Source organism: Erythrolamprus reginae, chromosome 11, assembly GCF_031021105.1.
Source record: "Erythrolamprus reginae isolate rEryReg1 chromosome 11, rEryReg1.hap1, whole genome shotgun sequence".
Taxonomy (NCBI): domain Eukaryota; kingdom Metazoa; phylum Chordata; class Lepidosauria; order Squamata; family Dipsadidae; genus Erythrolamprus; species Erythrolamprus reginae.
In genome coordinates, this window is record NC_091960.1 from 37,620,326 (window position 1) to 37,646,402 (window position 26,077).

General features: G+C 47.2%; 2 protein-coding genes across 10 annotated transcripts in view; one reads left to right on the plus strand and one right to left on the minus strand.

Annotated features, from left to right (window-relative positions):
* Positions 1-342: 342 nt before the first annotated feature.
* BSDC1 (BSD domain containing 1) overlaps positions 343-26,077 on the minus strand; it is a 34,737-nt gene continuing 9,002 nt past the window's right edge. For 3 of the 9 annotated variants that reach the window (XM_070764467.1, XM_070764468.1, XM_070764464.1), the window contains exons 7-12: positions 25,212-25,280; positions 25,003-25,087; positions 23,872-24,396; positions 21,820-21,926; positions 2,888-3,025; positions 343-579 (exon numbers count right to left, since the gene is read on the minus strand). In XM_070764467.1, coding sequence (XP_070620568.1) covers positions 523-579; positions 2,888-3,025; positions 21,820-21,926; positions 23,872-24,396; positions 25,003-25,087; positions 25,212-25,280 — 981 coding nt within the window. In that variant the 3' untranslated portion in view covers positions 343-522. Of the gene's footprint in view, positions 580-2,887; positions 3,026-5,217; positions 5,336-16,932; positions 19,699-21,819; positions 21,927-23,871; positions 24,397-25,002; positions 25,088-25,211; positions 25,281-26,077 lie in introns of those variants that run through there. The other 6 variants (XM_070764473.1, XM_070764472.1, XM_070764466.1 and 3 more) reach the window with 5 other exon arrangements.
* On the plus strand, positions 9,096-13,723 carry TSSK3 (testis specific serine kinase 3). Its single transcript, XM_070764586.1, has 2 exons — positions 9,096-9,240; positions 13,062-13,723. The coding sequence occupies exons 1-2, from the start codon at positions 9,096-9,098 to the stop codon at positions 13,721-13,723; spliced, it is 807 nt and encodes a 268-aa protein (XP_070620687.1).

Below are 26,077 nucleotides of genomic sequence, written 5' to 3' on the forward strand. Positions count from 1 at the left end.
CACTTTTGGAAACCAACTGGATCCCCAGAGAGTCTCCCTTCAGTTCCCGCTCTCGCAGACCTGGGAATCAACAGGAAGAAAGAGGAGCTGTCCAGTTCTGTCCTCTGAGAGGGACAGAGGCAGAGCAGCCAAGAAGCTGACCATTAGTGGGACTGGTTCGTTCACCTTATCCAGTGGGTGGGCCAGCCCCATTATGAGTGGACTGGGGCAACGGATGGACGCTTCCTTTTGTGACTCCCTGCGGCCAGGCCTTGAGCCTCCCGCTCAGCTCCCTGGGGTATCGGGGGGGGGGGGCTCCGGCAGAGAGAAACAAGGCCGATTTCCAGGAAGGACAGTCACAGAAACATTTTAAGGTGTCCTTTTATTAAAATGTGCGTCACTGTTCTGTGTGGCTTGCTTCACTGTTGTCTGGCCGTCAGTGTGTTTCCTGGGACAGCCGCTGTGGCCTCAGCACTTGAGCCGACCTGGGGGAGTCTTCAGGTAGTTCGTGGCCTGTGGCTCCCACCCATGGCAATGTAGACATCAATGGGGACGTTGGGCAAGGTCAGGCAGTGGCACCCTGGACATCTTCGCAGCTGCCTGCCCGGGAAAGAAAGGGAGGGAAGAACCATCGGGTTGGTTAGGAAGCCCAAATTGCACCACTGCCCAAACAGCCGCAAAAGTGGTCTCGGGAGGTCATCCTTTAAAAAGGGACGGAAGGGGGGAGCCTTTTCTAGAAACATAGAAGACTGACGGCAGAAAAAGACCTCATGGTCCACCTAGTCTGCCCTTATACTATTTCCTGTATTTTATCTTACAATGGATCTATGTTTATCCCAGGCATGTTTCAATTCAGTTCCTGTGGATTCTTCCTTCCTTCCTTTCCCTTCCTTCCTTCTCTTCCTTCCTTCTCTTCCTTTCCTTCTTCCTTTCCTTCCTCCCCTCCTTCCTCATTCATAGAAACATAGAAGACTGATGGCAGAAAAAGACCTCATGGTCCATCTAGTCTGCCCTTTTACTATTTCCTGTATTTTGTCTTACAATGGATCTATGTTTATCCCAGGCATGTTTCAATTCAGTTCCTGTGGATTCTTCCTTCCTTCCTTTCCTTCCTTCCTTCTCTTCCTTCCTTCTCTTCCTTTCCTTCTTCCTTTCCTTCCTCCCCTCCTTCCTCATTCATAGAAACATAGAAGACTGATGGCAGAAAAAGACCTCATGGTCCATCTAGTCTGCCCTTATACTATTTCCTGTATTTTATCTTACAATGGATCTATGTTTATCCCAGGCATGTTTCAATTCAGTTCCTGTGGATTCTTCCTTCCTTCCTTTCCTTCCTTCCTTCTCTTCCTTCCTTCTCTTCCTTTCCTTCTTCCTTTCCTTCCTCCCCTCCTTCCTCATTCATAGAAACATAGAAGACTGACGGCAGAAAAAGACCTCATGGTCCATCTAGTCTGCCCTTATACTATTTCCTGTATTTTGTCTTACAATGGATCTTTGTAAGGTTTCAATTCAGTTCCTGTGGATTTATCTACCACGTCTGCTGGAAGTTTGTTCCAAGGATCTACTACTCTTTCAGTGAAATAATATTTTCTCATGTTGCTTTTGATCTTTCCTCCAACTAACTTCAGATTGTGTCCCCTTGTTCTTGTCTTCACTTTCCTATTAAAAACACTTCCCTCCTGGACCTTATTTAACCCTTTGACATATTTAAATGTTTCGATCATGTCCCCCCTTTTCCTTCTGTCCTCCAGACTCTACAGATTGAGTTCATGAAGTCTTTCCTGGTCAGTTTTATGCTTAAGACCTTCTACCATTCTTGTAGCCCGTCTTTGGACCCGTTCAATTTTGTCAATATCTTTTTGTAGGTGAGGTCTCCAGAACTGAACACAGTATTATTCCAAATGGGGTCTCACCAGCGCTCTATATAAGGGGATCACAATCTCCCTCTTCCTGCTTGTTACACCTCTAGCTATGCAGCCAAGCATCCTACTTGCTTTTCCTACCGCCCGACTACACTGCTCACCCATTTTGAGACTGTCAGAAATCACTTCCCCTAAATCCTTCTCTTCTGAAGTTTTTGCTAACACAGAACTGCCAATGCAAGACTCAGATTGAGGATTCCTTTTCCCCAAGTGCATTATTTTACATTTGGAAACATTAAACTGCAGTTTCTGGGCATCAATTGCTTTCTAAACTTCGCAGACTGAGCTTTCTTAATGTCATTTGTCCCATCGCTCTCTCTGGCTGGAGGGTCAGTGCGAAGAGAGAGTTCTGATCCATTTTGCATTCACCACCCAGAGCTGTAAGTGGGCCCAAGCCTCTCTTTTTCTATATGGTTCTTGCCTTTATATGATTCACTGGCAACCTGATGACTTTCATCGGTAAGTAATTTGAAAATTCCAAAGGGGAAAGGGGCAAAAGAACTCCCAAGGGCCATCCCCCCCATTCCATCCCTCTAGGTCAGTGTTTCTCAACTTTGGCTGCTTTAAGATGTGTGGACTTCAACTCCCAGAATTCCCCGGCTAGCTAGGGTTGAATTCCACGTGTCTTAAAGTGGCCAAGATTGAGACATGCTGCTGCTCTAGTGACACCACCGCAGGCCACTCAGTGTGACCTCTGAAGACTCTGCAGAATTAAAAATGTGAGGAGGAAATAGCCTCAAAGGGGAAGCTCTATAGCAGTGTTTCCCAACCTTGGCCCCTTGACGATATCTGGACTTCAACTCCCAGAAGTCCCCAGCCAGCATTCTGGGAGTTGAAGTCCAAATATCTTCAAGTGGCCACGGTTGGGAAACACTGTCTTAGACTAATGGATTGCTCAGAGCACAAAGCCTATGGAAGGAAGGACCCTAAAGTCCAAGGGACAACAACATGGCAGCTTTGCTTCTCTCTGCCGACTCCGTGCTCACCTTGTTGCAGCGCGCTCGGGGGCAACGGGCTCCTGAGTTTCGGGGGCCGTTGCCAGGCTGGGAGAATCTCCTGCCTCTATTGGAAATCTCCGAGCTTGTGGGGTCTCTTGGGAGCTCATGTCCGAGCCCCAGACCTGTCTGTTGAAGAGGAGAAGGGTGAGCAGAACGACAGCCCTCCTTTGGTCAGTGCTACACATAATCCCACTTCGGAGACAGCCCCCACCCCACCCCAATGGGCCTGGAACTGCCTTTGGAAATAAAGGGGAGCCCTGAGGACAAGGGAGAGCGAGGGTCTCCAACCTTGGCAGCTTTAAGACTTGTGGACTTCAATTCCCAGAATTCCTCAGCCAGCAAAGCTGAGAAATTCTGAGCAAAGCTGGCTGAGGAATTCTGGGAGTTGAAGTCCATAAGTCTTAAAGTTGCCACGGTTGGAGACCCCTGAGGTAGAGGACTAAGAAGAGCAACCCAAGGCCAGCTCATCTGGCAAGTCCCAGTGACCAGATAGGTCCCACAGAGTCGGCCTTCTTCGGGTCCCGTTGACTAAACAATGTCGTCTGGCGGGACCCAGGGGAAGAGCCTTCTCTGTGGTGGCTCCGACCCTCTGGAACCAGCTCCCCCGAGATTAGGATTGCCCCCACCCTCCCTGACTTTCGTAAACTCCTTAAAACCCACCTCTGCCGTCAGGCATGGGGGAACTAAAACACCTCCCCCTTGCCCATGTTGTTTTGCCGTTTGATTGATTGACTGTGTGCCTGTTTTTTATATATATTGGGATTGTTTTATGAATTTCTTAACTTAAAATTGTAATTAGATTGGTGGGCATTGGATTTGTTACTATGTACTGTTTTTTACTATTGTTGTGAGCCGCCCCGAGTTTGCGGAGAGGGGCGGCATATAAATCCAATAAATCTCATCTACTCTAATCAAGACAACGAGGGGCCATAGAAAGGCACAAGGAATTTCGGGGGGGGGCACATTCATTCATCAGCCCATTGCATGAGTGTGATTTGAGAAGTTAATTTTAGATTTTCAAGTCTTTTATTTTTTTGGCATGAAATGTCTCAAAATTATTTTAACGCATAAATGGGGGGTGGGTGGGGTGGAAAAAGAAGTTGGAGGTCAGTTGGCTGAGTTGGAAATGAAACCAAAGGATTCCTGCGCCTTCTCCCCAGTGGTCTCCCCCCAGAGTTTTGTCCGGTTCCCCCATTATATTTATTTTTATTATTATTTAGATTTGTATGCCGCCCCTCTCCGAAGACTCGGGGCGGCTATTGTCCAGAAGAGACCTGGTTCTCCTGGGCCTTAAGGATGGGTTGACTATGAAACCTCCTGGGTTTGCTTAGTTTTATTTTTATTTGGATTCTTTGTGTCTTGCTTTTATTTTATTCTGCTCTTCTGGTCAGCTGTCTTTCTTTTAATATTTGTCTTTTAATTGTAAATTGTAAATTACATTATATGTTGTAAGCCGCCCCACGTCCTCAGAGAGAGGCGTCATAAAAGTCAAAGAAAGAAGGGAGGGAGGGAGGGAAGGAAGGAAGGAGGGAAGGAAGGAAGGGAAGGGAGGGAGGAAGAAAGAAAGAAAGAAAGAAAGAGAAGGGAAAGAAAGAAAGAAAAAGAAAGAAAGGAAAGAGAAAGAAAGAAAGAAAGAAAGAAAGAAAGAAAATAACCCATGACATGTAGGAGTCAGTCATCCTATAAATTAAAATCTAAAAAGATTTTTTTTAAAGGTAACAAGTGGATCCTATGGATGGGAATGTCACCAAATACTTCTCTAGTCCATCATTAATGTAATCCAGCCTTAATGGGACCACACGGGCTATTAGAAACTTCTTCATAGCTAAATCCATGACCCCGCTGCCCTCCAGCTACCCCACATCTGGGCAGCTCTTCATCACACAATGGCTCTCCTTGTTGTTTCAATTTGACCCTGTGTCTTTGGTGGCACCTGGATCCTGGCACAGAAGCGTCCGAGCGTGGTGGCTTCAAACACAGGCTCTGGGGCCGAGGTCTGAAGACCCTCCTCGTTGAGGTGAAACAAGCCCCGGGTGGGTCACCTCGCCCACCCCAACCCCAAGGAGCCCCGTGGCCTTCCTCCTCTCTCAGGGCCTCCGCCCCCCGCCCCACCGGTCTGCCCCAGTCTCACCAATCGAAGGAAGGCGGAGGAGTGCTCCCTACAGTCGACCTGGCAGCTTGAAGGGCCTACTGCAAAGGGCAGGCGGGGGGAGAGCCTAGAGGGAGGCCACGACTCCACTTCCATTGTGAGGCAGGAGGCTGGCGCCTGCATCACAATGGCCCCTGGTCTGGGCGTTCTAGGCTAAGGAATGCCAGACCTGCCCCAAGTCATCTTCAGGCCATTCCTTTCCTGGGCTTCTCGCATCAGACGTGGGCTCCTCCTTGGGGTTCTCCAGACGTCCATGCGGGGGGCAGGAGTGGAGAGCCAGCAGCCTCCTGTGGAGAAGCCAAGAAGGTCAATACGAAAAGCCCCGAAATGTCCCTCCACCGCTTGCCCTGCGGCCACCACAGGCTCGCTAGGTTGGGCTTGGCTGACCAGGTAAAGGAGATTCCCTCCCTCAGGCTGCCCAGCACCTTGGGTTTTTAATTTATTGATTCATTTTTTTTCTACTTTTGTTTTTAAGCAGCTTCTAACTTTTTATTATATTGTAATTAGTGAAGGGCTACCAAACTTTTTACTACCACACTCTGGGTGTTGGCTGCATTTTCTTTCAACATCTTTCAGTGCAAATTGGGTGTTCTGGGGTGCAGCTCCACTTTCACTACCCCACTGCGTCCCCCCTCCCGCCCATCCGGGCAGTAGCCCCCTCCCCCACTGACTGTATGTCACCCAAAGTCATTGTGCCAGTGAAATGGGCAGCATAGACCGAGCAGAGCACATCTTGAGCACCAACAGCTGTCAAAGGACATGATTGAAACTCCTTAGTTTCACAACCCAGACTTAAGAGTAGGTGAACTGGGAAACTTTGAGCATCTTAGACCAGGTGTAAGCAAAGTGGGCTCTTCCATGACTTGTGGACTTCAACTCCCAGAATTCCTGAGCTGAAGAAATCCACATGTCATAGAAGAGTCAACTTTGCCTGCCCCTGTCCTAGACCAAGACAAGTCCAAAAACACTAGAGAATTTCTGGAAGCTCGGCAATCAATGCACACACACACACAGAGAGAAACAACATGTACATGCTATTGAAAGGAGACAATTAAAAAGCCAGAAAGAAAACAGAGAGAGCCCAACACCTCTTCATCAGCAATCGACGCCCAGGCAAGCACAGCCAACAGCAACATTAAACATTAGATTAATAATCAAGAAACAAGCAATACTCTGATGAAGGAATCCCCAATTCAGACCCACAAGCTGACAATTAACAATCCAAACGAAGAAGCGTCAGGACCACTCCCACCACCACCGAAAGGACAAGACACTAGTATATAACATCGGAACAAACCCCAGTCCTCACTAGCTCTGATGGATGGGGTTGCCTAGTTTGGGTAATGGGGTGAGAAGCTCAGAAAGGACCCAGGGCATCACAAATTAAATAAATGATTTTAAAGACTATATTGAACCTCGAGAGCAAAATTTACCAAGGTGACTAACACTTCCTACATAATATTGTGTTCTGCCGGCATTTGCTTCTACACGGCTCAAAGAAAAAAAGGGAAAGGACCCACCCTAGATCCGAATGAAGGAAACATTCTCTTGAATCCTTCGTTCTGTACAAAGTTGAAGGTGCACAACAGCAGGTGAAATTGATGGTCCATCAGTGTTCCTTCCTAAGTGGACAGTTCGATTCCACAGAGGTTTGATGGACTTGGAGCTATAACATATTCTGTTGTTTAAGTGTTCCCTGTATTTTTTTGAGCAGTATATACAGCAAGTTCACAACAAAAAATAAGTGTTTGCATGGGAGCACCTACCAATCCCCCCCCAAAGTTAAACCCCCAACTCTCCCTGGTTGTGGATTGCTGGACAACCTGGATTACAGCAACTAAACTTTTTTCTGGGGGTTTGGTTTTTTGTTTTTGTTTTAAGAGACTTTGCCTAAACTGGGGGAAAATGACAGAAAGCAAAGTCTGCTCTTCAATTGTCTCAGGAGTGGAGATTTCTTAGGAGAAATGTGATGCCTGTTTTAGTTTCTCCACCTCTGAACTGTCGTAAACGTTCATCTACAACCACTGGCTGTGAATCCAGGCTTTCAACGTTCAAGACGGCAGCTTCCAGGTTTGTGAAAAGTAGTCATGCTACTTTAAAAAAACCACTTTAAGAAGTCCATAGGACGAAGCTATGACTTTATGGCAACTGCCACCAGCAACTAAGGAAATCCTTCTATTTAAAAATAAGGAGTCTGAAGATCAAACTTCAGGAAACTAGGGAAAAAACAGCTGCCGCCAGCTTGAATAATGGGCCCAGACAATTTTGTGATGGGCCTACCATGAAACTGAGCTTTGAAAGGGTTTATAAAGTAAATGCTTACTTAAACATGACAAAGATGCTTTAGGCTAATAGTAGGAGGACTTCTTTGCAGCACTTATTCCCAGGCCATGGCTGCCCAGGATTCAACTTCTCTCATGCCCAGCTCAGGTAGTCTGTCTACAAAAGTAATCACGCTGGTTACCTGACAGCAAGACCAAGATCAGGGTGCAGCGATGCCTCACCACACCTACTTTGGAATTGCTGTAATTCACTCTGAGTTGGCCTTTTAGAAGAAAAGATTGGCTTAAATGTTCTACTTCTATATCTATCCATCACACGTTCTCTTAGGTCCCTATAGATCAGTGTTTCCCAACCTTGGCAACTTGAAGATATCTGGACTTCAACTCCCAGAATTCCCCAGCCAGCAAATGCTGGCTGGGGAATTCTGGGAGTTGAAGTCCAAATTTCTTCAAGTTGCCAAGGTTGGGAAACACTGCTCTAGATGAACTCTACAGTTCTGTTAATTTAGACATAAATATTAGAGTTTCTTGTTGTGATGTTTCAAATGTTGGCACTAAGAATTTGATCTCATCAAGACAGGCAATGTTGAAGGTGTCAGAAAGAAGAGGAGGGATAAACCAATTTTCCAAAACACCGAAGAAGCGAAGGACGGAAGCTAAGCAAGGAGAGAACCAACCTAGGACTAAGGAGAAATGTCCTGACAAGTAAGAACAACCAACCAGTGGAATGGCTTGCCTTCAGAAGTTGCGGGTGCTCCGACACTGGAGGATTTAAGGAAGGGATTGGGACCTCCATTTGTCTAAAATGGTCTAGGTTCTCCTACTTAAGTAGTGGGTTGGGTTAGAAGACTTCCAAGGTCCCTTCTGTATTCTGCTAACATAATTCAACTGCGTAGATGCTGTGCTTGCTTGCATTATTTCTCTTGGAAGCAGAAACCATCCACATGTAGTTGTTTAAGTTGAAAGATGGCGTCTTTATCCACACAGCTGTCACAATTCAGGGGTCCAGGATTTATTTTTTATCAATATAAGACTGTATGGACCAGGTTTCTCTACACTCTTGTGCCTTCTGGGCATAGTCATTGCAATTCCCAACCATCATGTAGAATCTCCCTATCGTAACCAATTCAATTGCCGAATTTTGATGGATGATCTAAAGCTCAGTCTCCTCCCAGTACATCCAACAAGCACAACTCTCAAGAAATTTATCTTCTTAAATAAGACAGAGTTTGAGGGGCTTGTGATACTTACTCTTAAGGCTTGCCTGATGTAGCTAGGCCCAAACCCTGCCAAGTAGCTTCAAGCCAGCAGATCTCCATGGTGTGGACACCTTAAAACTCCATGACCAACCTGATCATGATTAGCCTTACCTACCCTACAATAGGAGCTACAAGGATTTCTTACCCAAGGCCTCACAGCTTTGGGTCCCTTGTTAGGTTAACCCATCATCCCCCTGAGGGTCAGGCCTGGAGCAACCCTTCTTCTGAGGAGGATGTGTGCCTGCTCCTCATTGGGGCCAAGCCCCTACCTTCCCCTCTGGCCCTCAGGTAACACAAGGTTGCATCACAATGGAGGCTCAAGTTTCAAGATGCCCAATCTCAGTTTCACCCCTCATCGAAGGACCTTGTCTGGGCAGGAAAAAATGATCTAGCATCCTGGGCTGCAGCCAATGCAGACCCTGGCCTGGGTGGAGAAGGACAGCGATGTATGGACTTTGTGATGACAGGATGTCCTGAGAATGACAGACGAGCGAGTGAAAGTCACGATGGAGGAGTTTCTTCTCTCCCATGGTTACCAGATGGGCAAAACCATTGGAGAAGGAACCTATTCAAAGGTCAAGGAAGCCTTTTCAAAGAAACACCAACGGAAAGTGGCTGTGAAAATTATAGACAAGCTGGGAGGACCAGAAGGTAAGAGGCAGAGCACAAAAGGTTGAAGGAGGACACAGCAGGTGGAATGAGATAGGGGGGCATGTGTTTAGAAATAACTGCGTTTCAGTTTCCAAGGGCCAAATTTCCCCCGCTGCAATCTTCTTTTCCAATAAAAATTGTCCCACCTCTAATAAAATCCACTATGACATCAATACAAATTAGATAATTGGTGTTCTTTCCGTGATGTCATCATGATACGTGTGGTTTTACTTGCTCCTCTCTGCCCCACAGATGCTTCTAGGTCTAAACCTAGAGCTGTGCATTTTCATTCTGCCCTCTGTTATATATTTGCAGCCTTCTGTCCCTTTTGCATCTATCCAGCCAAGGCAGCAAGCTAGAAGGACCATTTCAGAAGCCTTAGAACAAGCACATCTAACTGTGGCTCCACTCTGTCCAGAGGCAGTGCGTGTTCTTGGTCCGATCTGACCCTTCAGATGAAATGTATTCATTCCCCTGGCCTAGGAAGCAGAGGATGGGAAAACTGACGGGGGAAAGGGACTTTGAAGAAGGCTGGAGATTTACACTGATCGTAATGTCTCTTACTTCAGTTATATTTTGAACCTTTCCAGATGACTTTCATATTCTTGTTGAGCCCATGGCATCACAGGCAGAAAATTCACATTTTTTTTCAAACCTATCCTTAGCACTGTGGAAATTTAGCAAATTGGATCCCGTGCAAAAGAAAATGTGACAAAGAATGGAATGAATGGGGACTAAGCAGGGGGGTTTATCTTCCCCAAAACCTCCTTGGATGTGGTTATGATCAGGGGTAACTTCCAGAATGAAAGATACATGCAAAACGTTTTTTAAAACTCACAACAAAAAGATGTTTAAATATGTGTAAAAAGACATTTAAGCACGTATAAAATAGGCCACAGCCCACTTCTTGCTAAGATAAAATAGTGTAGGGCAGACAACATCAACATTAGATGGATACACAGTTGGCTGAAAAACTGCACTCGATGTCTTGTCCTTCATGGTACTACCCTGTTTCCCCTCCAAATAAGACCTCGCCTGATAATAAGCCCAATGGGGCTTTTGAGTACATGACAATAAGGCCAAATGTTTATTTCAGGGTTCAAAAAAATACACTGCTGACAAAAAAGGGGGAACCCTCAAAGAACACATCCTAGATCCAAATGAATGAAATATTCTCATTGAATACTTTGTTCTGTACAAAGTTGAATGTGCTGACATGTGAAATTGATTGTCGATCAGTGTTGCTTCCTAAGTGGACAGTTTGATTTCACAGAAGTTTGATTTACTTTGAGTTATATTGTGTTGTTTAAGTGTTCCCTTTATTTTTTTGAGCAGTGTATAAGACAAGGTCTTATTTTCTGGAAAACAAGGTACTTTTACACGGAGGGAAACAAGCAGTGGATATTACAGAGGTCTTAGGCCCAATACAAGAAGGGGAATTTGCAGATGACATCAAGCTGGGGGAATAGACAACACTTGGGAACATAGATTAAAAATGTGGAAGGATCTTGACAGACTTGAATGTTTGATCCTCTCCAAGAAAATGCAATTCAGTGGTGAGAAAAGTAACACTTAGGCACGAAAAAATAAATGCACAGGTATAGAACAGGTGGTACTTGGCTCAACAACAGTAACTGTGAAAAGGTCCTAGATATACTAGTGGACAACCACTTAGGGTAAATAAGTGTACTGAGCCAGCAGTGTACCGCAACTGCCAAAAAAGCCAATGCCCTCTTGGGATGCATCAACAGAGGGAGGGTATCAAGATTGCATGAAGCATTAGCACTGCGTTATACTGCCTTAGTTAAGGCCACACTTAAAATATGCCCTCCAGTTCTGGTCACACAACACAAAAGTTGCTAAGACTCCGGAAAGTGTGCAAATAATAGCAAAGGTTATAAAGGGTCCTAGAGGTGAGATTAAGCACAGAATGATTGCTTGAGGGAGCTAGGTAAGTAAGTCTAATGAAGAGAAAGACTAGGCGTGACAGGATAGAAGTCTTCCAATACTTGAGGGGCTGTCACTAAGAAGACAGGGTCACCCTATTCTCCAAAGCACTGAGGGCAAGTCGGGAAGAAACAGGTGGAAGATTTTTCAAGAGGGATGCAACTTAGCATTAAGAAGAAATTTCCTGACAGTGATAACAAGTAATCAATGGAATAGCTTGCCTCCTGGCACTGTGGATGCCCCTTCACCGGGGTTTTCAGGAAGAGATTGGATGGGCATTTGTCCAGAACGGTATAGGTATATACCATACCAAGCAGGGGGTTGGACTAGATGACCTCCAAAGTCCCTTCCATCCCTGTTTTTCTATGTTCTAAGCTAGCAACCATGCACAGATCCAGGAAAATCCCAAGGGGCATCTGGTTCATTTTAAATTAGCCGCTAACCTGACGTTTCAGGTCCAATTCTAAACTTCCAATATTCCAAAATTCCAACCAAAAAGGTTGGAGAACCCTTGTGAGATTTCACCTTCAAAGGCAGGGGGCCTTGAATGACAACCGCAGCCTTATAAACTGTTTGTCCCAAAGGCGGCTGCCTGCCCTGCCTGCTAAGGTTCTTTGGCCGTGATCATTTGCAGGTTTGGCCAGTTCCCGCACCATCTGAATCTTTCAGACATACAATAGAATCCTTTCCTTATTTCAATTGCTGTGCATTCAAACTATATTTAATCCAATGGATTTTGGGGATGGTCCCATCCTCTTCTTGGGGTTTGACACAAATTCAAGGTCAACTACTGTAAAACCAGAGGTGGCTGCTAAGGTGAAACGTCGACCTGTGCTCACCCCTGTGGCTCTGAGTGCTAGTGGAGTCCAGCGCAATTCTACTACTGCACCTGGGTAGGTGGCGAAATTATGCGCGGACACGCAGGTGCGCCCATGGCCCAGGTGCAGTAGCAGAATTGCGCTGGACTCTGCTAGCACTCAGAGCCACGGGGGTTAAGCACACGTTACCATTCCACCTTAGCAGCCCACCTTATTTATTTATTTATTTATTTGATTTGTATGCCGCCCCTCTCCGTAGACTCGTAGACTGTGTATAACCTTCACTGCAGTTGTTACTTACCAGTGTTCAGATTTTACCATGTTTAGCACAATGGTTTAGCCAATTGGGGGTTTTTGAGTTCACCTAACATACTGATCTATAAACCAGGGATACTTTCTCCCAATAATGTATGCACATTTTTTAATTCCTTTGAGGCAGTGTGTGTCTAGGATACAGAACTATTTTCTCCCACCCATTGCTGGGGTCATTAATGGGGGGAGGGTGTGTGTGCTATTTTTAAACCTGTCTTGCAGAGTGGGAGCAAGCGTCAAGGCCTACGGTCTGCTTTACCTGGGAAAGTCCCAGGAGGCAGTCGGGTGAGACAAACTTTGAAAGGCTTCAGGATAGATGAAAAACACCATTCACCAACGTGTATGTTTATTCCTTGCCCAACCTACGTTCAGGGAAATCATTTGTGTTTTACTGAAGGTTGACCCACCGTTTCATTTCAGGGCTTACAGCATTGCGGAGTTTGAGAACTTTTGTTTCCTAAATGCAACCTTCCCCACTGACCCCTTTAGCTGAAGAGCACTGGGAGGGATGCCACGTTATGCTTTTGGTCACTTACAATTCTGTACAATTAGAGAAGCATGGAAGAAACCACAAGGATTCAGGCCCAGGGTGAATCGACATGAGAAAAATGTTTCCAGCATCATCAGAAAAGCTCCATTCTCCCTCTCAAGGGAGATTGAGCCAGGGACATTACAAGGAGCATAGTGTCCACTTCTCCTTAGCCGTGGTCTTGATTTGGCCAACTCTCTCTTTTGCCTCCCCAGAGTTTATCGAGCGATTCCTGCCTCGAGAGCTCCAGATTGTCAAGCGCCTGGACCACAAGAACATCATCCGGGTGTATGAGATGCTGGAGTCCACAGACGGAAAGATCTACCTGGTGATGGAGCTGGCAGAGAACGGCGACGTCTTCGACTGCGTCCTGCAAGGGGGGCCGCTGCCCGAGAGCCGGGCCAAGGCCCTCTTCCGCCAGCTGGTCGAAGCCATCCGCTACTGCCACAGCTGCGGGGTGGCGCATCGTGACCTCAAGTGTGAGAATGCCCTCCTGCAGGGGCTCAACCTGAAACTGACAGACTTTGGATTTGCCAAGCTGCTCCCCAAGAACCGCAAGGAGCTGAGCCAGACCTTCTGCGGCAGCACCGCCTACGCGGCCCCGGAGGTGCTGCAGGGGGTGCCGCACGACAGCAGGAAAGGCGACGTGTGGAGCATGGGCGTGGTCCTCTACGTCATGCTCTGCGCCAACCTGCCCTTTGACGACACGGACATCCCCAAGATGCTTTGCCATCAACAGAAAGGGGTGTCCATCCCGGGCCACCTGGGGATCTCCGAGGAATGCCAGGACCTTCTCAAGAGCCTCCTGGAGCCAGACATGGTCCTCAGGCCTTCCATCGAGGAAGTGAGTTGGCACCCGTGGTTAGCAAGTTCCTGAGGACGGGACCATGTCGACACTCTCCCCAAATAAAAGGGGACAGGCTGTTTCCAAAATGCTCACATATATTTTAACGTTATGCTCAGTTTCTAGTCTATCCTTAATTCTCCGAGGAGGGAGGCATCCCAAACATTCCCCTCTCGTCAGCAATGGCATTCTCTTACTCAAAGGGGGCTGGAAAGGGGGTTGCAGAGGTCAAAAGGCCAAGAAAAACAGAGGGGGTCACAATCTCAGGATTCCTAGCCAAAGTTTCCAGGCTCAAACGCAACCCAGGGAAGACCGAGTGGCCGTGGGCATGTCCTCCCAAGGACTCTTCGATCTGCCCGTCCATTGTTGTGCGGGGGGAAACATTCACCCCCTCAGATGGGGTCCGCAACTTGAGTGTCCTCCTGGACCCACAGCTGAGCTTTGACCACCATCTTTCGGCTGTGGCCAGGGGGACCTTTGCCCAGGTTCGCCTGTTTCAACAGTTGCGGCCCTATTTGGACCAGGAGGCTCTGCTCACAGTTACTCAGGCCCTCATCCCCTCCCCTCTTGATTATTGCATCACGCTCTACATGGGGCTGCCCTTGAAGAGTGTTCGGAGACTGCAAATAGTCCATAGTGCAGCCGTGAGAGCAGTCATGGGCTTACCTTGGTACCCCCATATAACACCTGTGCCTCATGAGCTGCACTGGCTTCCTATTAGTCTCCGGGCACAATTCAAGGTGTTGGTTATTACCTATAAGGCCCTACACGGCTCAGGGCCAGGCTATTTACGGGACCGTCTCCTGCCACATACCTCCCGGAGACCAGAGTTGGCCTCCTCCGGGTCCCGTCGACAAAGCAATGCAGGTTGGTAGGACCGCGGTGGAGGGCCTTCTTGGTGGCTGCCCTGGCTCTATGGAACCAACTACTCCCCCCCGATGTCCATACTGCTCCCACCCTGCTGGCCTTCCGCAAGGCCACAAAGACCTGGGGGGGGGCGCATGAACTAACAACTGACAGGGCCGCACTGTACGAATGGTATGTATGTATGGGATTATGGCTGCTTTATATTAATGGGTTTCTTTTAATACAGGGTTTTACATCGTTTAGATTATTGTTCTGTATCTATTTGTATATTGATTCATATTACTATTGTAAGCCGCCCTGAAGCCTTCAGGATTGGGTGGCATAGAAGTCAAATAAATAAACAAATAATAAACAAACAAATAAATAAATCTAGGGAGGAATATCTGAGGAGGGTGTGGTATGTTCTGGGGCAGAGCTTTTCTGAACCCCAAGACAGAAATAAAGAACCTGGAGAGGGCCAGGAACTAACTTGGGCTCGAACAAGTGATGGCCTCTCCAGGATTTGTTTTGTGCTACACAAAATATTTTGAATTTGAAAAGAAACTGGAAATCTCATTTTAAGTGCAAACCAGGCTGTCTTGAAAATTTGGGGAACAGATAAAACCGTTGTTTCAAGAGCGAAGGACTCTATAGGTTGAGACGCCCACTCTCAAATTAACAAGAGAACCCCTTTCCCAGAGTAACTCACACAAAATGGGGCATTTCAAATTCAAAATGGTTTGTTTTCTAATTATTTTGAGCTCCCTTAGTTAGCAAATATATTGGGAGAGCTCCCAATACAGGCGAAACTCAAAAAATTAGAACCTCGTGCAAAAGTTCATTTATTTCAGTAATGCAACTTAAAAGGTAAACTTAATACTGTATATGAGAGAGACTCGTTACATGCAAGGCAAGATAGTTCAATCTGTGATTTGTCATAATTGTGATGATTATGGGGCACAGCTCATGAAAACCCCAAATCCCCCATCTCAGAAAATTAGAATGTTACGTGCAATGAAATAGAACAATATCAGACTTTTGAAAAGTATAAGCGCATATGTACTCAGTACTTGCTTTGGGCCTCTTTGCAGCAACTACTGACTCAATGCACGATGCTCTGAGGTGTTATGGAAGACCAGGATACTTCAATAGCGGCCTCCAGCTCTTCTCCATTGTTCGGTCTCATGTCTCTCATGTCTCTCTTGGCAATGCCCCAGAGATTCTCCAGGGGGTTCAGGTCAGGCGAGTTTGCTGGCCAATCAAGCACAGGAATCCTACGGTCACTGAATCAGGGTTTTGTGCTTTTGGCAATGTGGCAGATAGCTTCCAGGCCACGCCACATTGAGTCAGTAGTTGCTGCAAAGGGGCTCAAAGCAAGTACTGAGTACATATGCATGCTTATACTATCTAGACGTCCAATATTGCTCTGTGTACAAGCCTTGTTTTATTGGCCGCACATAACATTCTATTTTTCTGAGATGGGGGATTTGGGGTTTTCATGAGCTGTGCCCCATAATCATCACAATTATGACAAATCACAGCTTGAATGATCTTGCTTTGCATGTAACGAATCTCTCTCATATATTAAGTTCCGCTCCAAGTCCTCGGAGAGGGGCGGCATACAAATCTAATAAATTATTATTATTATTATTATTATTATTATTATTATTATTATTATTATGTCAGTACAACACAGCAAACGAGATCACTATGCTGGATTTCGTATTTCATCACCAGTCAGGCGCTTCCCAAGCACCTAGGACTGCGTGATGTAGTGGCGAATTATTATTATTATTATTATTATTATTATTATTATTATTATGTCAGTACAACACAGCAAACGAGATCACTATGCTGGATTTCGTATTTCATCACCAGTCGGGCGCTTCCCAAGCACCTACGACTGCGTGATATAGCGGCAATTATTATTATTATTATTATTATTATTATTATTATTATTATTATGTATTATTTACCTTTTAAGTTGCATTACTGAAATAAATGAACTTTTGCACAATATTCTGAATTTTCAAGTTCCACTTGAAGTAATGTCTTCCATTGCAAGCTTTGGTCCTATGACATCCCCTTCGGTCAGTGCGGCCAATGGCCTGACTGGCTTTGGCCGAGAGCTGTAGTCCGACACCTCTTTCACTTTATGAACTTGGCAAGGCCGGTTGGCGGGGGGGGGGAGCCTCTTCACCGCCACCTGCCTTGGCCTTCTGGCTGACTGATCAGGAAGTGTGCCTGTCAATCAAATCCTCTGGGGCACTGCCAAGTTCCGCTGTGGCAATGCTGCTTGCCCTCATTGTGTCTGGCACAGATTAAGGCCCACGCCACCCGAGATACATGTTCGAAAACTGAAGAGGATGAAAAGAATGACAAAACCAATATGGCCATTTCTGTAGAACTCCTTTAATTGCCCTTAATGGCAAATTTGTAAAACGCGAAGAGAAAGTCATAATTACAAAACTAACAGCCGTTAGAGTCACTTGTTCACCCCAGCTAGAAAACAGTCCAGGGAGATGCCGTATAATTTAAAAATGAGATAATATTGCACACAACCGAGAAAAAGAAAATGAAGTAATTATGACGAAACCGGAGCCCTCGGACGTCTCCCAGCACCAATGCGAAGCCCTGGAGCGACGTTTCTCAACTCCAGCCACTGGCCGCACATGGGAACCCCTCCCTGTTGAGGGCAAAGCATCTCGGGGGGCCTGGGTGACCACAGCGCAGCCAGCCCACCGGTCCCCGAGGTGGAGGAACCCTTTCTCTGAGCCTCCCCTATGTTCTGTCCCATCACCACAAAGCCTGAGAGACGGGGGGGTGGGGTGATTTTCCGAGGACCCTCTCTCCTGCTCACTTACCTATCAGCTCTTCTGGACTGTCCAGTAACGAGGCTTGGTCCAGGTGGGCCTGTTCCTGCATTTACACCCTCTTTGGAGGTGGCTCAGCCCTTTAGGAGAGATCCCCAGAGGTCCTTCCAAGACAAATATGCTCCCGATCCAGAAAGCTGAGCTTGACATATCCAAAAGAGCAGTTTTCTCGGGAGTGTGGTGGAACTGGCCCTTGTTCAAGGCAAATATCTTCATGTTTGTTTGTTTTTAAGCACTCAATTATATTCCAGAACCGCAAGCTTTCTTTTGGTTTGCCACGGAGTCCACTCCCAGCTGTGATTTTCAATCAGAGCGTCCAGAAGCTCTTCCGACGGAGCCGTGTTCATAGATCGCCACACATCTATTCACACGCCTTCAATTTCTAACAGCCACCTGCACGCAGAGTCACATCCTGGCTCCCTTTTCCCATGGATGACCAACCTGGGAATCTTTCCTCCTCCTCTTTAGTGTCTTCTAGCTTCAGGGATGACCCCTAAGTCAACTGTCCTTCAGGCAGATACCGATTCCCATGATCTGGTGGTGCAGGGGAGCCCCGAGAGCCCCCCTCTTTTATCTTATCAGAAGCCCCTCCGTGGCTCTGAGACCAAGCAGCTTCCCCAGGCACCATGTTCCCCTCCCCTACCCTGCGGACAAGAGTCACTCTCCCAAGGGGTCTCCTCTCTCAGCTGCTGCTTATAACAAGGAAGAGGAAAGAGGGGAGCAGCCTCAACTCCTCCCTTCCTCTCCTTCCCCTTTGGGGACCCACTGAAGGCTGCACTGAGGGAGGGAAAGGTTTAGCCTGGAGACGGTCAGAGCAGCTGTCAGTTACTGGCTGCTGCTGTCATGCAGAAGCACTGGAACCAAAGGAGGCTGGGTGGCTCCAGTCAGAATCCATCCCAAAGGAGTGAAAGCAGGGGTCTTGGGCCACTTCAAGGGGCAACCTGGCACTGGTTCTATTCAAAACCAGCACTGTGGGTTGAGGAACACCGGTTGGTTTGTGGTATCCCAAGAAGATACATCTGCCTTTTGGACCCATTCTTTTTTAAAGCATGATGAGTTCTAAAGTGAGACTTAATTAATTACAGTCAGATTCCATCGCAAGGCAGCAATAGCTACATCTGAAGCAGTTCAAAAGGGGGGAGCACCACTCTGCCCCCCCCACTTTCCCTAAAATAAGAGAGAGAGATGACGTCTGTACAGATTATTTAGAGAGAATGTAGATAAGGAAGCATCTCTGACAAGGGTGGAGAACAACCAAACCTCTCAGCACAAGGGCCTTGCATCCCCAGGACTTCCAGGTAGGGAGGAGGGTCTGCAGACGATGCCCCCAACAGGGGAAGACAGTTATGAAGCTTTGGCAAAAGAAGATGATTCCGGGAAGGTCCAGGCTGCCTCTTCCGAATGAGGCAAGGGACACTTGAGTCCAAGCGACACTGCAGAGCACGAGGCTCCAGGGATGTGCTGGACCCCACTGGGGCCCTTTCAAAGAGACCTTAGAGTGTCCTCTGGGCCTCTTTCCCCTGGAAACACACAACTGGAATCCATGCAAGATCCTCCATGGGATTATCTGATGGTCTTGGAACAATAATTCCACTTGTAAAAAGTGCTTCACTTCCCAGGAAAAATGGACCAGCTTACACTTGGGGGCAGGAGAAGAGAGATGGGCTCATTTATGCAAAAGTTAATTCCAAATCAGGCACTATGAGTCTTCGGGAGGGTGTGTGTGTGTGTGTGTGTCTGTAGGAGCCACAAATGCCTCACAGAGTTTCTTCTTAAGACTGGAGTTCACACAGGGAAGCAGAGAGATTTTGCTCCTTCAAATCCTTAAGTTGTGTGGGTTTCAAGACACACAACCTGGCAAGCTACCAGACAGAAAAGAGATAGGTAGAAGAATCCTAATTATTTCCTAAGATCAATCCAACAGGGAGAATTCACCCCCACCCCACAACAATCCACTCTAAAATGCCAAAGGAAGCAAGCGACTGAGATCAAATCCACTGAACTTGGGGAAGGGGCGCCATCCATCGCTCTCCAGCCCCTCTGGGCAACTTGGCCTCCGTCAGGATCTGAGCAAGCTCCTAGCCCACCTTCCCAAAGAGGACTAGCGCAGGGGTGAGGAGTAGCCAGCCCCAAACACTTCTACAGGAGAGAAAGGAACCGGTTGGTCTGTGATTTAATTCACGCTGGGCGGTGGGGGCGCGGGGGAGGGAGGGGCAGGGCCGAGTCCCAGGAGCCCGTGGAGAGCAAAGGCCCCTGTTACTCCCAGTCCTCCCATTCTTCGTCTTCCATCTGCAAACGGGAGAGAGAGAGAGAGAAAGAGAGACAGACAGTGTTCAACAAAGGTGCCGTTTTAGAAAAGAGGTTGAGTGGAAACCCGGGCAGGAATTCCACAATGGAGCAGAATGGATCATCATTTAAAGCATTCTAGTTTAATCTGGTTGGCCAACTTCACCTTCATATCAAGGTATCTTTAAACAAAGGTTGTAACTTTATCCTGCCCACACGTTACCTTCGCTCAAGTTCCTGCTTAAGATATTATTCCCCCAATCAGAAGGTTAGAAACATAGAAACATAGAAGACTGACGGCAGAAAAAGACCTCCTGGTCCATCTAGTCTGCCCTTATACTATTTCCTGTATTTTATCTTAGGATGGATCTATGTTTATCCCAGGCATGTTTAAATTCAGTTACTGTGGATTTATCTACCACGTCTGCTGGAAGTTTGTTCCAAGGATCTACTACTTTCAGTAAAATAATATTTCCTCACGTTGCTTTTGATCTTTCCCCCAACTAACTTCAGATTGTGCCCCCTTGTTCTTGTGTTCACTTTCCTATTAAAAACACTTCCCTCCTGGACCTTATTTAACCCTTTGACATATTTAAATGTTTCGATCACGTCCCCCCTTTTCCTTCTGTCCTCCAGACTCTACAGATTGAGTTCATGAAGTCTTTCCTGATACGTTTAATGCTTAAGACCTTCCACCATTCTTGTAGCCCGTCTTTGGACCCGTTCAGTTTTGTCAATATCTTTTTGTAGGCGAGGTCTCCAGAACTGGACACAGTATTCCAAATGTGGTCTCACCAGCGCTCTATACAGCGGGATCATAATCTCCCTCTTCCTGCTTGTTATACCTCTAGCTATGCAGCCAAGCATCCTACTCGCTTTCCCTACTGCCTGACCACACTGCTCACCCATTTTGAGACTGTCAGAAATCACGACCCCTAAATCCTTCTCTTCTGAAGTTTTTGCTAACACAGAACTGCCAATGCAAGACTCAGATTGAGGATTCCTTTTCCCCAAGTGCATTATTTTACATTTGGAAACATTCAACTGCCGTTTCCATTGGTTTACTAGGAGCATATATTTCAATATAAAAGGCAGCTCAATTTGAATGGAAAGAACTTTTAGATGGACATTCACCCATTCATCTGTATGGTGTGTAGTGTGTGTGTACAAACCAACCAAGTAGGAGTTCAAGTTTGTTTTCTTTTTTAAAATTTAAACATGCTTATTTATATCTTGCAAATCCAACTAGGGATAAGTCAGGCCATGAACTGATGGCCCAGAGCTCCATCCCTGCTGAGGCTTTTCTTGAGGGAGGGGCTTCTTTGCCCACCTGGGCACCAGTGTTTCTAGACCACAAGAAGAGTTTCTGCAATACTGGTCTGACCGAGGGGGAAGTCCATCTACTTCCTCCTCAGCCTCAATCAGCCAATGAAGCTGAGCCACCATGGACTAATTCAAGGAGGGGGCCGGGAGAGAGAGGCAAGTGGTGGGGGGGGTTGTTCACGATTCTGAAATACGCAGCTCTGACACTGGTTCTTGGTGGCCAGAGGCAAATTCTAAGACTTGGCTTTTAGACATGGCTGGTTTCCTTTATAAAAATTATTATCGGTTGGGGAATTCTGGAATACATTTTAGCCTTTCAGAAATAATGGTTTTCCAAAATAACATATCCAGTTCCTTGTGAACAGAAACATGTGGGAACCCCCCAAAATCTCTTGTGAACATCGTTTTAAGGCTGCAATCTAGGACACAGTGTCCTTATCAAGGACGGTTAGATAATCAACACATCTGAGAGTGGGGTCATCGGACAATGGGAAGCTGACCAAATAATGCTGCTTTTTTGCCATACTACATATAATGAGTCTTCGGAGAGGGGCGGCATACAAATCTAATAAATAAATAAAATAAATAAAACAAAAGCCTCAAATTAACAGGCCAAGGTGGGGAAAAGTGTCCCGTGCTAGCCAACTGTCCTTTAACGGGATTTTATGAAAGGCGCATCAAATGCCAAATGGGTTTTGTTCCGCTCAACTAAGGTCCAGCAAACAGAAGGAATTATGCAAGGCCAGGCCCCCTCCCCCCCATTACTTCCTCAGCTGCATCAAACTCTCCCCAAGCGGTTACCTCGGCTGCAGAGACGTCCACTTTGGCAAGGGCCAGCTGAACCTCCTCTTCTGTCATGTCCAGGTCAAAGTCCTTTTCCCAGTCCTCACTGATATCGGTGCTCGAGCCTGAAACAGGAAAGAAAACACCACAAATGCTCCGCTGCAAAACAGCAACTGCAATAGCGCTGAGACTTATATACCGCTCCACGGTGCTTTGCAGCCTCTCTAAGCGGTTTGCAGAGTCAGCATAACAATCTGGGTCTCCATTTTATCCACCTTGGAAAGATGAGAGGCCGAGTCCACTTGAGCCTGGTGAGATCTGAACTGCCAAACAGCAGGCAGCCGAGAGCGAGCGGAAGAAGCCTGTAGTGCTGCACTCTAACCACTGCGCCTTCCAGGCACAGGCCTTTGAAATCGAACAATGAACTCTAACACTTAGCAAGCAGCCATTGAACCTTAAATAGAAACCTAGAAGATTGATGGCAGAAAAAGACCTCATGGTCCATCTAGTCTGCCCTTATACAATTTCCTGTATTTTATCTTATCTATGTTTATCCCAGGCTTCTTTAAATTCAGTTACTGTGGATTTACCAACCACGTCTGCTGGAAGTTTGTTCCAAGCATCTACTACTCTTTCAGTCAAATAATATTTTCTCACGTTGCCTTTGATCTTTCCCCCAACTAACTTCAGATTGTGTCCCCTTGTTCTTGGGTTCACTTTCCTATTAAAAACACTTCCCTCCTGAACCTTATTTAACCCTTTCACATATTTAAATGATGTTTCGATCGTGTCCCCCCTTTTCCTTCTGTCCTCCAGACTATCCAGATTCGCATGCAACAATTAAAAAAGCACATGACAAGCAGCCTCCTTAAATGCAGCAGCCTGGCTACTTTCCCAGAATCCTCAAAGCTTGAAAATGTCTCTTGCACTGAAACAATTCCAGCTGTCGTTGCTCTACATAAACATCCCTTCTCACCCCACTGGCCGTCTGTGTCTTCTCCGGTCCCAGGCCAAGAGGGTTCCCCCCACCGCTGAGAACACCTAAGGCTACATGGGTGAATGGCCAGAGTGAACCACAGCTTTTACTTCTGGTTTCCAGCAAAACTGGCCATAGCAAACTGTGGATTCACTTAAGGACCATGGCATTCGCCTAATGACCACAAGAAAAGGCTATAAAATTGGGTCAGTCGTGTAGGTCAGTGTTTCCCAACTTTGGCAACTTGAAGATATTTGGACTTCAACTCCCATATTTGGACTTCTGGGAGTTGAAGTCCAAATATCTTCAAGTTGCCAAGGTTGGGAAACACTGGTGTAGGTGACCCGTTTTATGACCATCGTGATTTAAACCAGTGTTTCTCAAATAGTGGGGCGTGGGCGTGGAGCGATGCCAGGGGGGGCATATGACCTCAGGGAATGTGCTTCTTTTGCTGCAGGGAGTAGGGGGCCTTTGCACCGAACAATAGCAGACAGAGCACAGAGCAGGAGACATGAAGTGCAGATAACAAGCCCTTAAGAGACACCGTGGAAAAATGTTTCACAGGGAAGAAAAGAAAGGAGGAGAGAGACGGAGATGATGAGACAAACGGAAGTCTCCCGAAAGCTAAGACGAGGAAATAGGACGAAGCGGATGGAGCGCTTGGCTTCACTGTGACTACGGTGGGAGAAAAGGAAAGACCGGGATGTTTACTGCGTCTAAAAATATTGGCAGAGGACAGCATGAAGTCTACGGAGAGGGGCGGCATACAAATCCAATAAATAATAATAATAATAATAATAATAATAATAATAATAATAATAATAATGCCAAATAAATCGAGGCATTGCTTAAACACATTGCACCCCAATCACGCTGATAGGCCGCTTGAGTTTTTTTCAGTGAAAATGTGCTGAATATTGCAAACATTCGTCCCGGTGGAGAATTGTTGGGGCGCGAAATGTTTACTTCTTCCTGGGGGGGTGTAACAGAAAATAATTGAGAAACACTGATTTAAACTGAGATGGGCAGGTTCCATCAAGGTTGGAGGTTGAAAGTCACACACACACAAACACACACACAACTAAGCCCCTCACCTTTCTTCCCGTTATTGGAAGGGGTGGACTTCCCACTGTCCGAGTTGAGCTCGAAGAGCCGCAGGTCCAGCGGGGCCTCCTCTCGCAGAGTCTCCACCCTGTTGCCCGGCTTGCTCTCGGCGGGCTCCTTGGGCTGCTCCGAGGCGGCCTTGGACTCCTGGGGAGCCGGAGAAGGCTGCGGGGGCTTCCCTGCTTTGGCCCCCTGCTCGTCTCTGCGAGCTCCCTGCAGCTTGGGGGAATCGTCCCCGGCCCCTGCACGGGGGGCTCCAGTCTGTAAGGGGGAGGCGGGCCCAGCGGGGGGCTTCCGGATCTGCGTCACCAGGGAGAGGCTCTCGCTGCTTTCGGAGGGGGTGGCCTCTGCCCGGGTGGGGCTCAGCGTGGCCCACGTCTCCACCGAGGCCTCCAGGGTCGGAACGGCTTCTGCTGCCAAGACGGGGGAAGCCGACAGTGCAGGCCGGGAAGACTCTGCCGCCTGGATTGCAGCTGGCGAGGAGGAGGAAGAGGAAGAGGATCCAAGGAATTCCTCTGGGTCAAGAGAAGGAGAAGAGACACTGAGGGCGTAGGGGGGAAAAGGGCCACAGGAATGATAAAACCCATAATAACTGGTGTGAAAAGGGGGAATTTTATGGGACTGGTTTTTTTAAAACTTTTCAATCGCACTGACCGGCCTCAAATGGGTTCAAAAGGCTACCTCTGCCCACTTTGGTGGTATCATGAGGCCCACAATGCCCCCGAGTCTTCGGAGAGGGGCGGCATACAAATCTAATAAATTATTATTATTATTATTATTATTATTATTATTAAAGAGAAAGATGCCCAGATGATCCATCTACACCTTGCAGCCCCCAGAAGAAGAACTTTTCTGAGTCAGCCATTTCCTCCCCCTTCCTGGTTGCTTAGGCATCCTGACAAACATCAAGTGTTGCTCATGGGGGGGGGGCTGCCCCTTTTTCTTGCCTTTGGAGGGTGTATCCTAAGCCCCTTACCTGGCCTCTCTCTGCCCTCCTCCCTCCGTGTTCTATCCTGCAGAGAGGTCATCGGGGGCAGCTCTGAATGGGACAAGACTTCTTGCAGGCCAGGAACCGAGCGGCCGCCCTTTCAGGGAATGGCCAGAGCCGGGGGCTCCCTTACCTTCCTCCTCCTCCTCCCATCCTGGGTCTTCCGAGTGGACACTCTGTTCTGCCCTCTGCTTCAGAGCCTCCCTCCGGAGCTCCTCCTGGGATGAGAGAGGACAGGCACAGCGGTCAGCCACGCTCCGACGGGCTCTGCTGCCAAATGGGGCCCGAGAGCAAAGGAGCGAGCCAGCACCCACACAACCACAGCTTCTGCCCCAAACTCACCTGCTGCAACTGATGCACTTTATAGAAGTACCGCTGCCAGAATTCCGAGTGGGAGACGGCCACAGGCACCTAAGAGCCACGAGAGGTTGGGGGGGGGGGGGGGAGAGAAGCGTAAACTTTCCTAAACTGTTATTGCCTTTCTTTCACCCACGATGCAAAAAGCCACACTTGCAACCCCGCCTTTGTGGATGTGTGCATTAACCAATCCTACAGGGATGACCCATAAGTGGACAAAGGGCTCGAAAAAGGTTAGCAATAGCATTTAGACGTATATACCGCTTTGTGGTGCTTTTACAGCCCTCTCTAAGTGGTTGACAGAGAATCAGCATAGAAACGTAGAAGACTGACGGCAGAAAAAGACCCCATGGTCCATCTAGTCTGCCCTTATACTATTTTCTGTATTTTATCTTAGGATGGATCTATGTTTATCCCAGGCATGTTTAAATTCAGTGACTGTGGATTTACCAACCACGTCTGCTGGAAGTTTGTTCCAAGGATCTACTACTCTTTCAGTAAAATAATATTTTCTCACGTTGCTTCTAATCTTTCCCCCAACTAACTTCAGATTGTGCCCCCTTGTTCTTGTGTTCACTTTCCTATTAAAAACACTTCCCTCCTGCCCCCAACAATCTGGATCCTCATTTGACCCACCTTGGAAGGATGGAAGGCTGAGTCAACCTGGAGCTGGTGGTGAGATTTGAACTGCTGAACTACAGCTAGCAGTTAGCTGAAGTTGCCTGCAGTGCTGCACTCTAACCACTGCTCCACCCTGTCTCTTATAAACAGTTGTATATAAATAAGCCATGCCAGCAATTCTAAGAGCAAATACCCAGAGGATGAAAAGGAGGTTTGCTCCCTCAATTCTG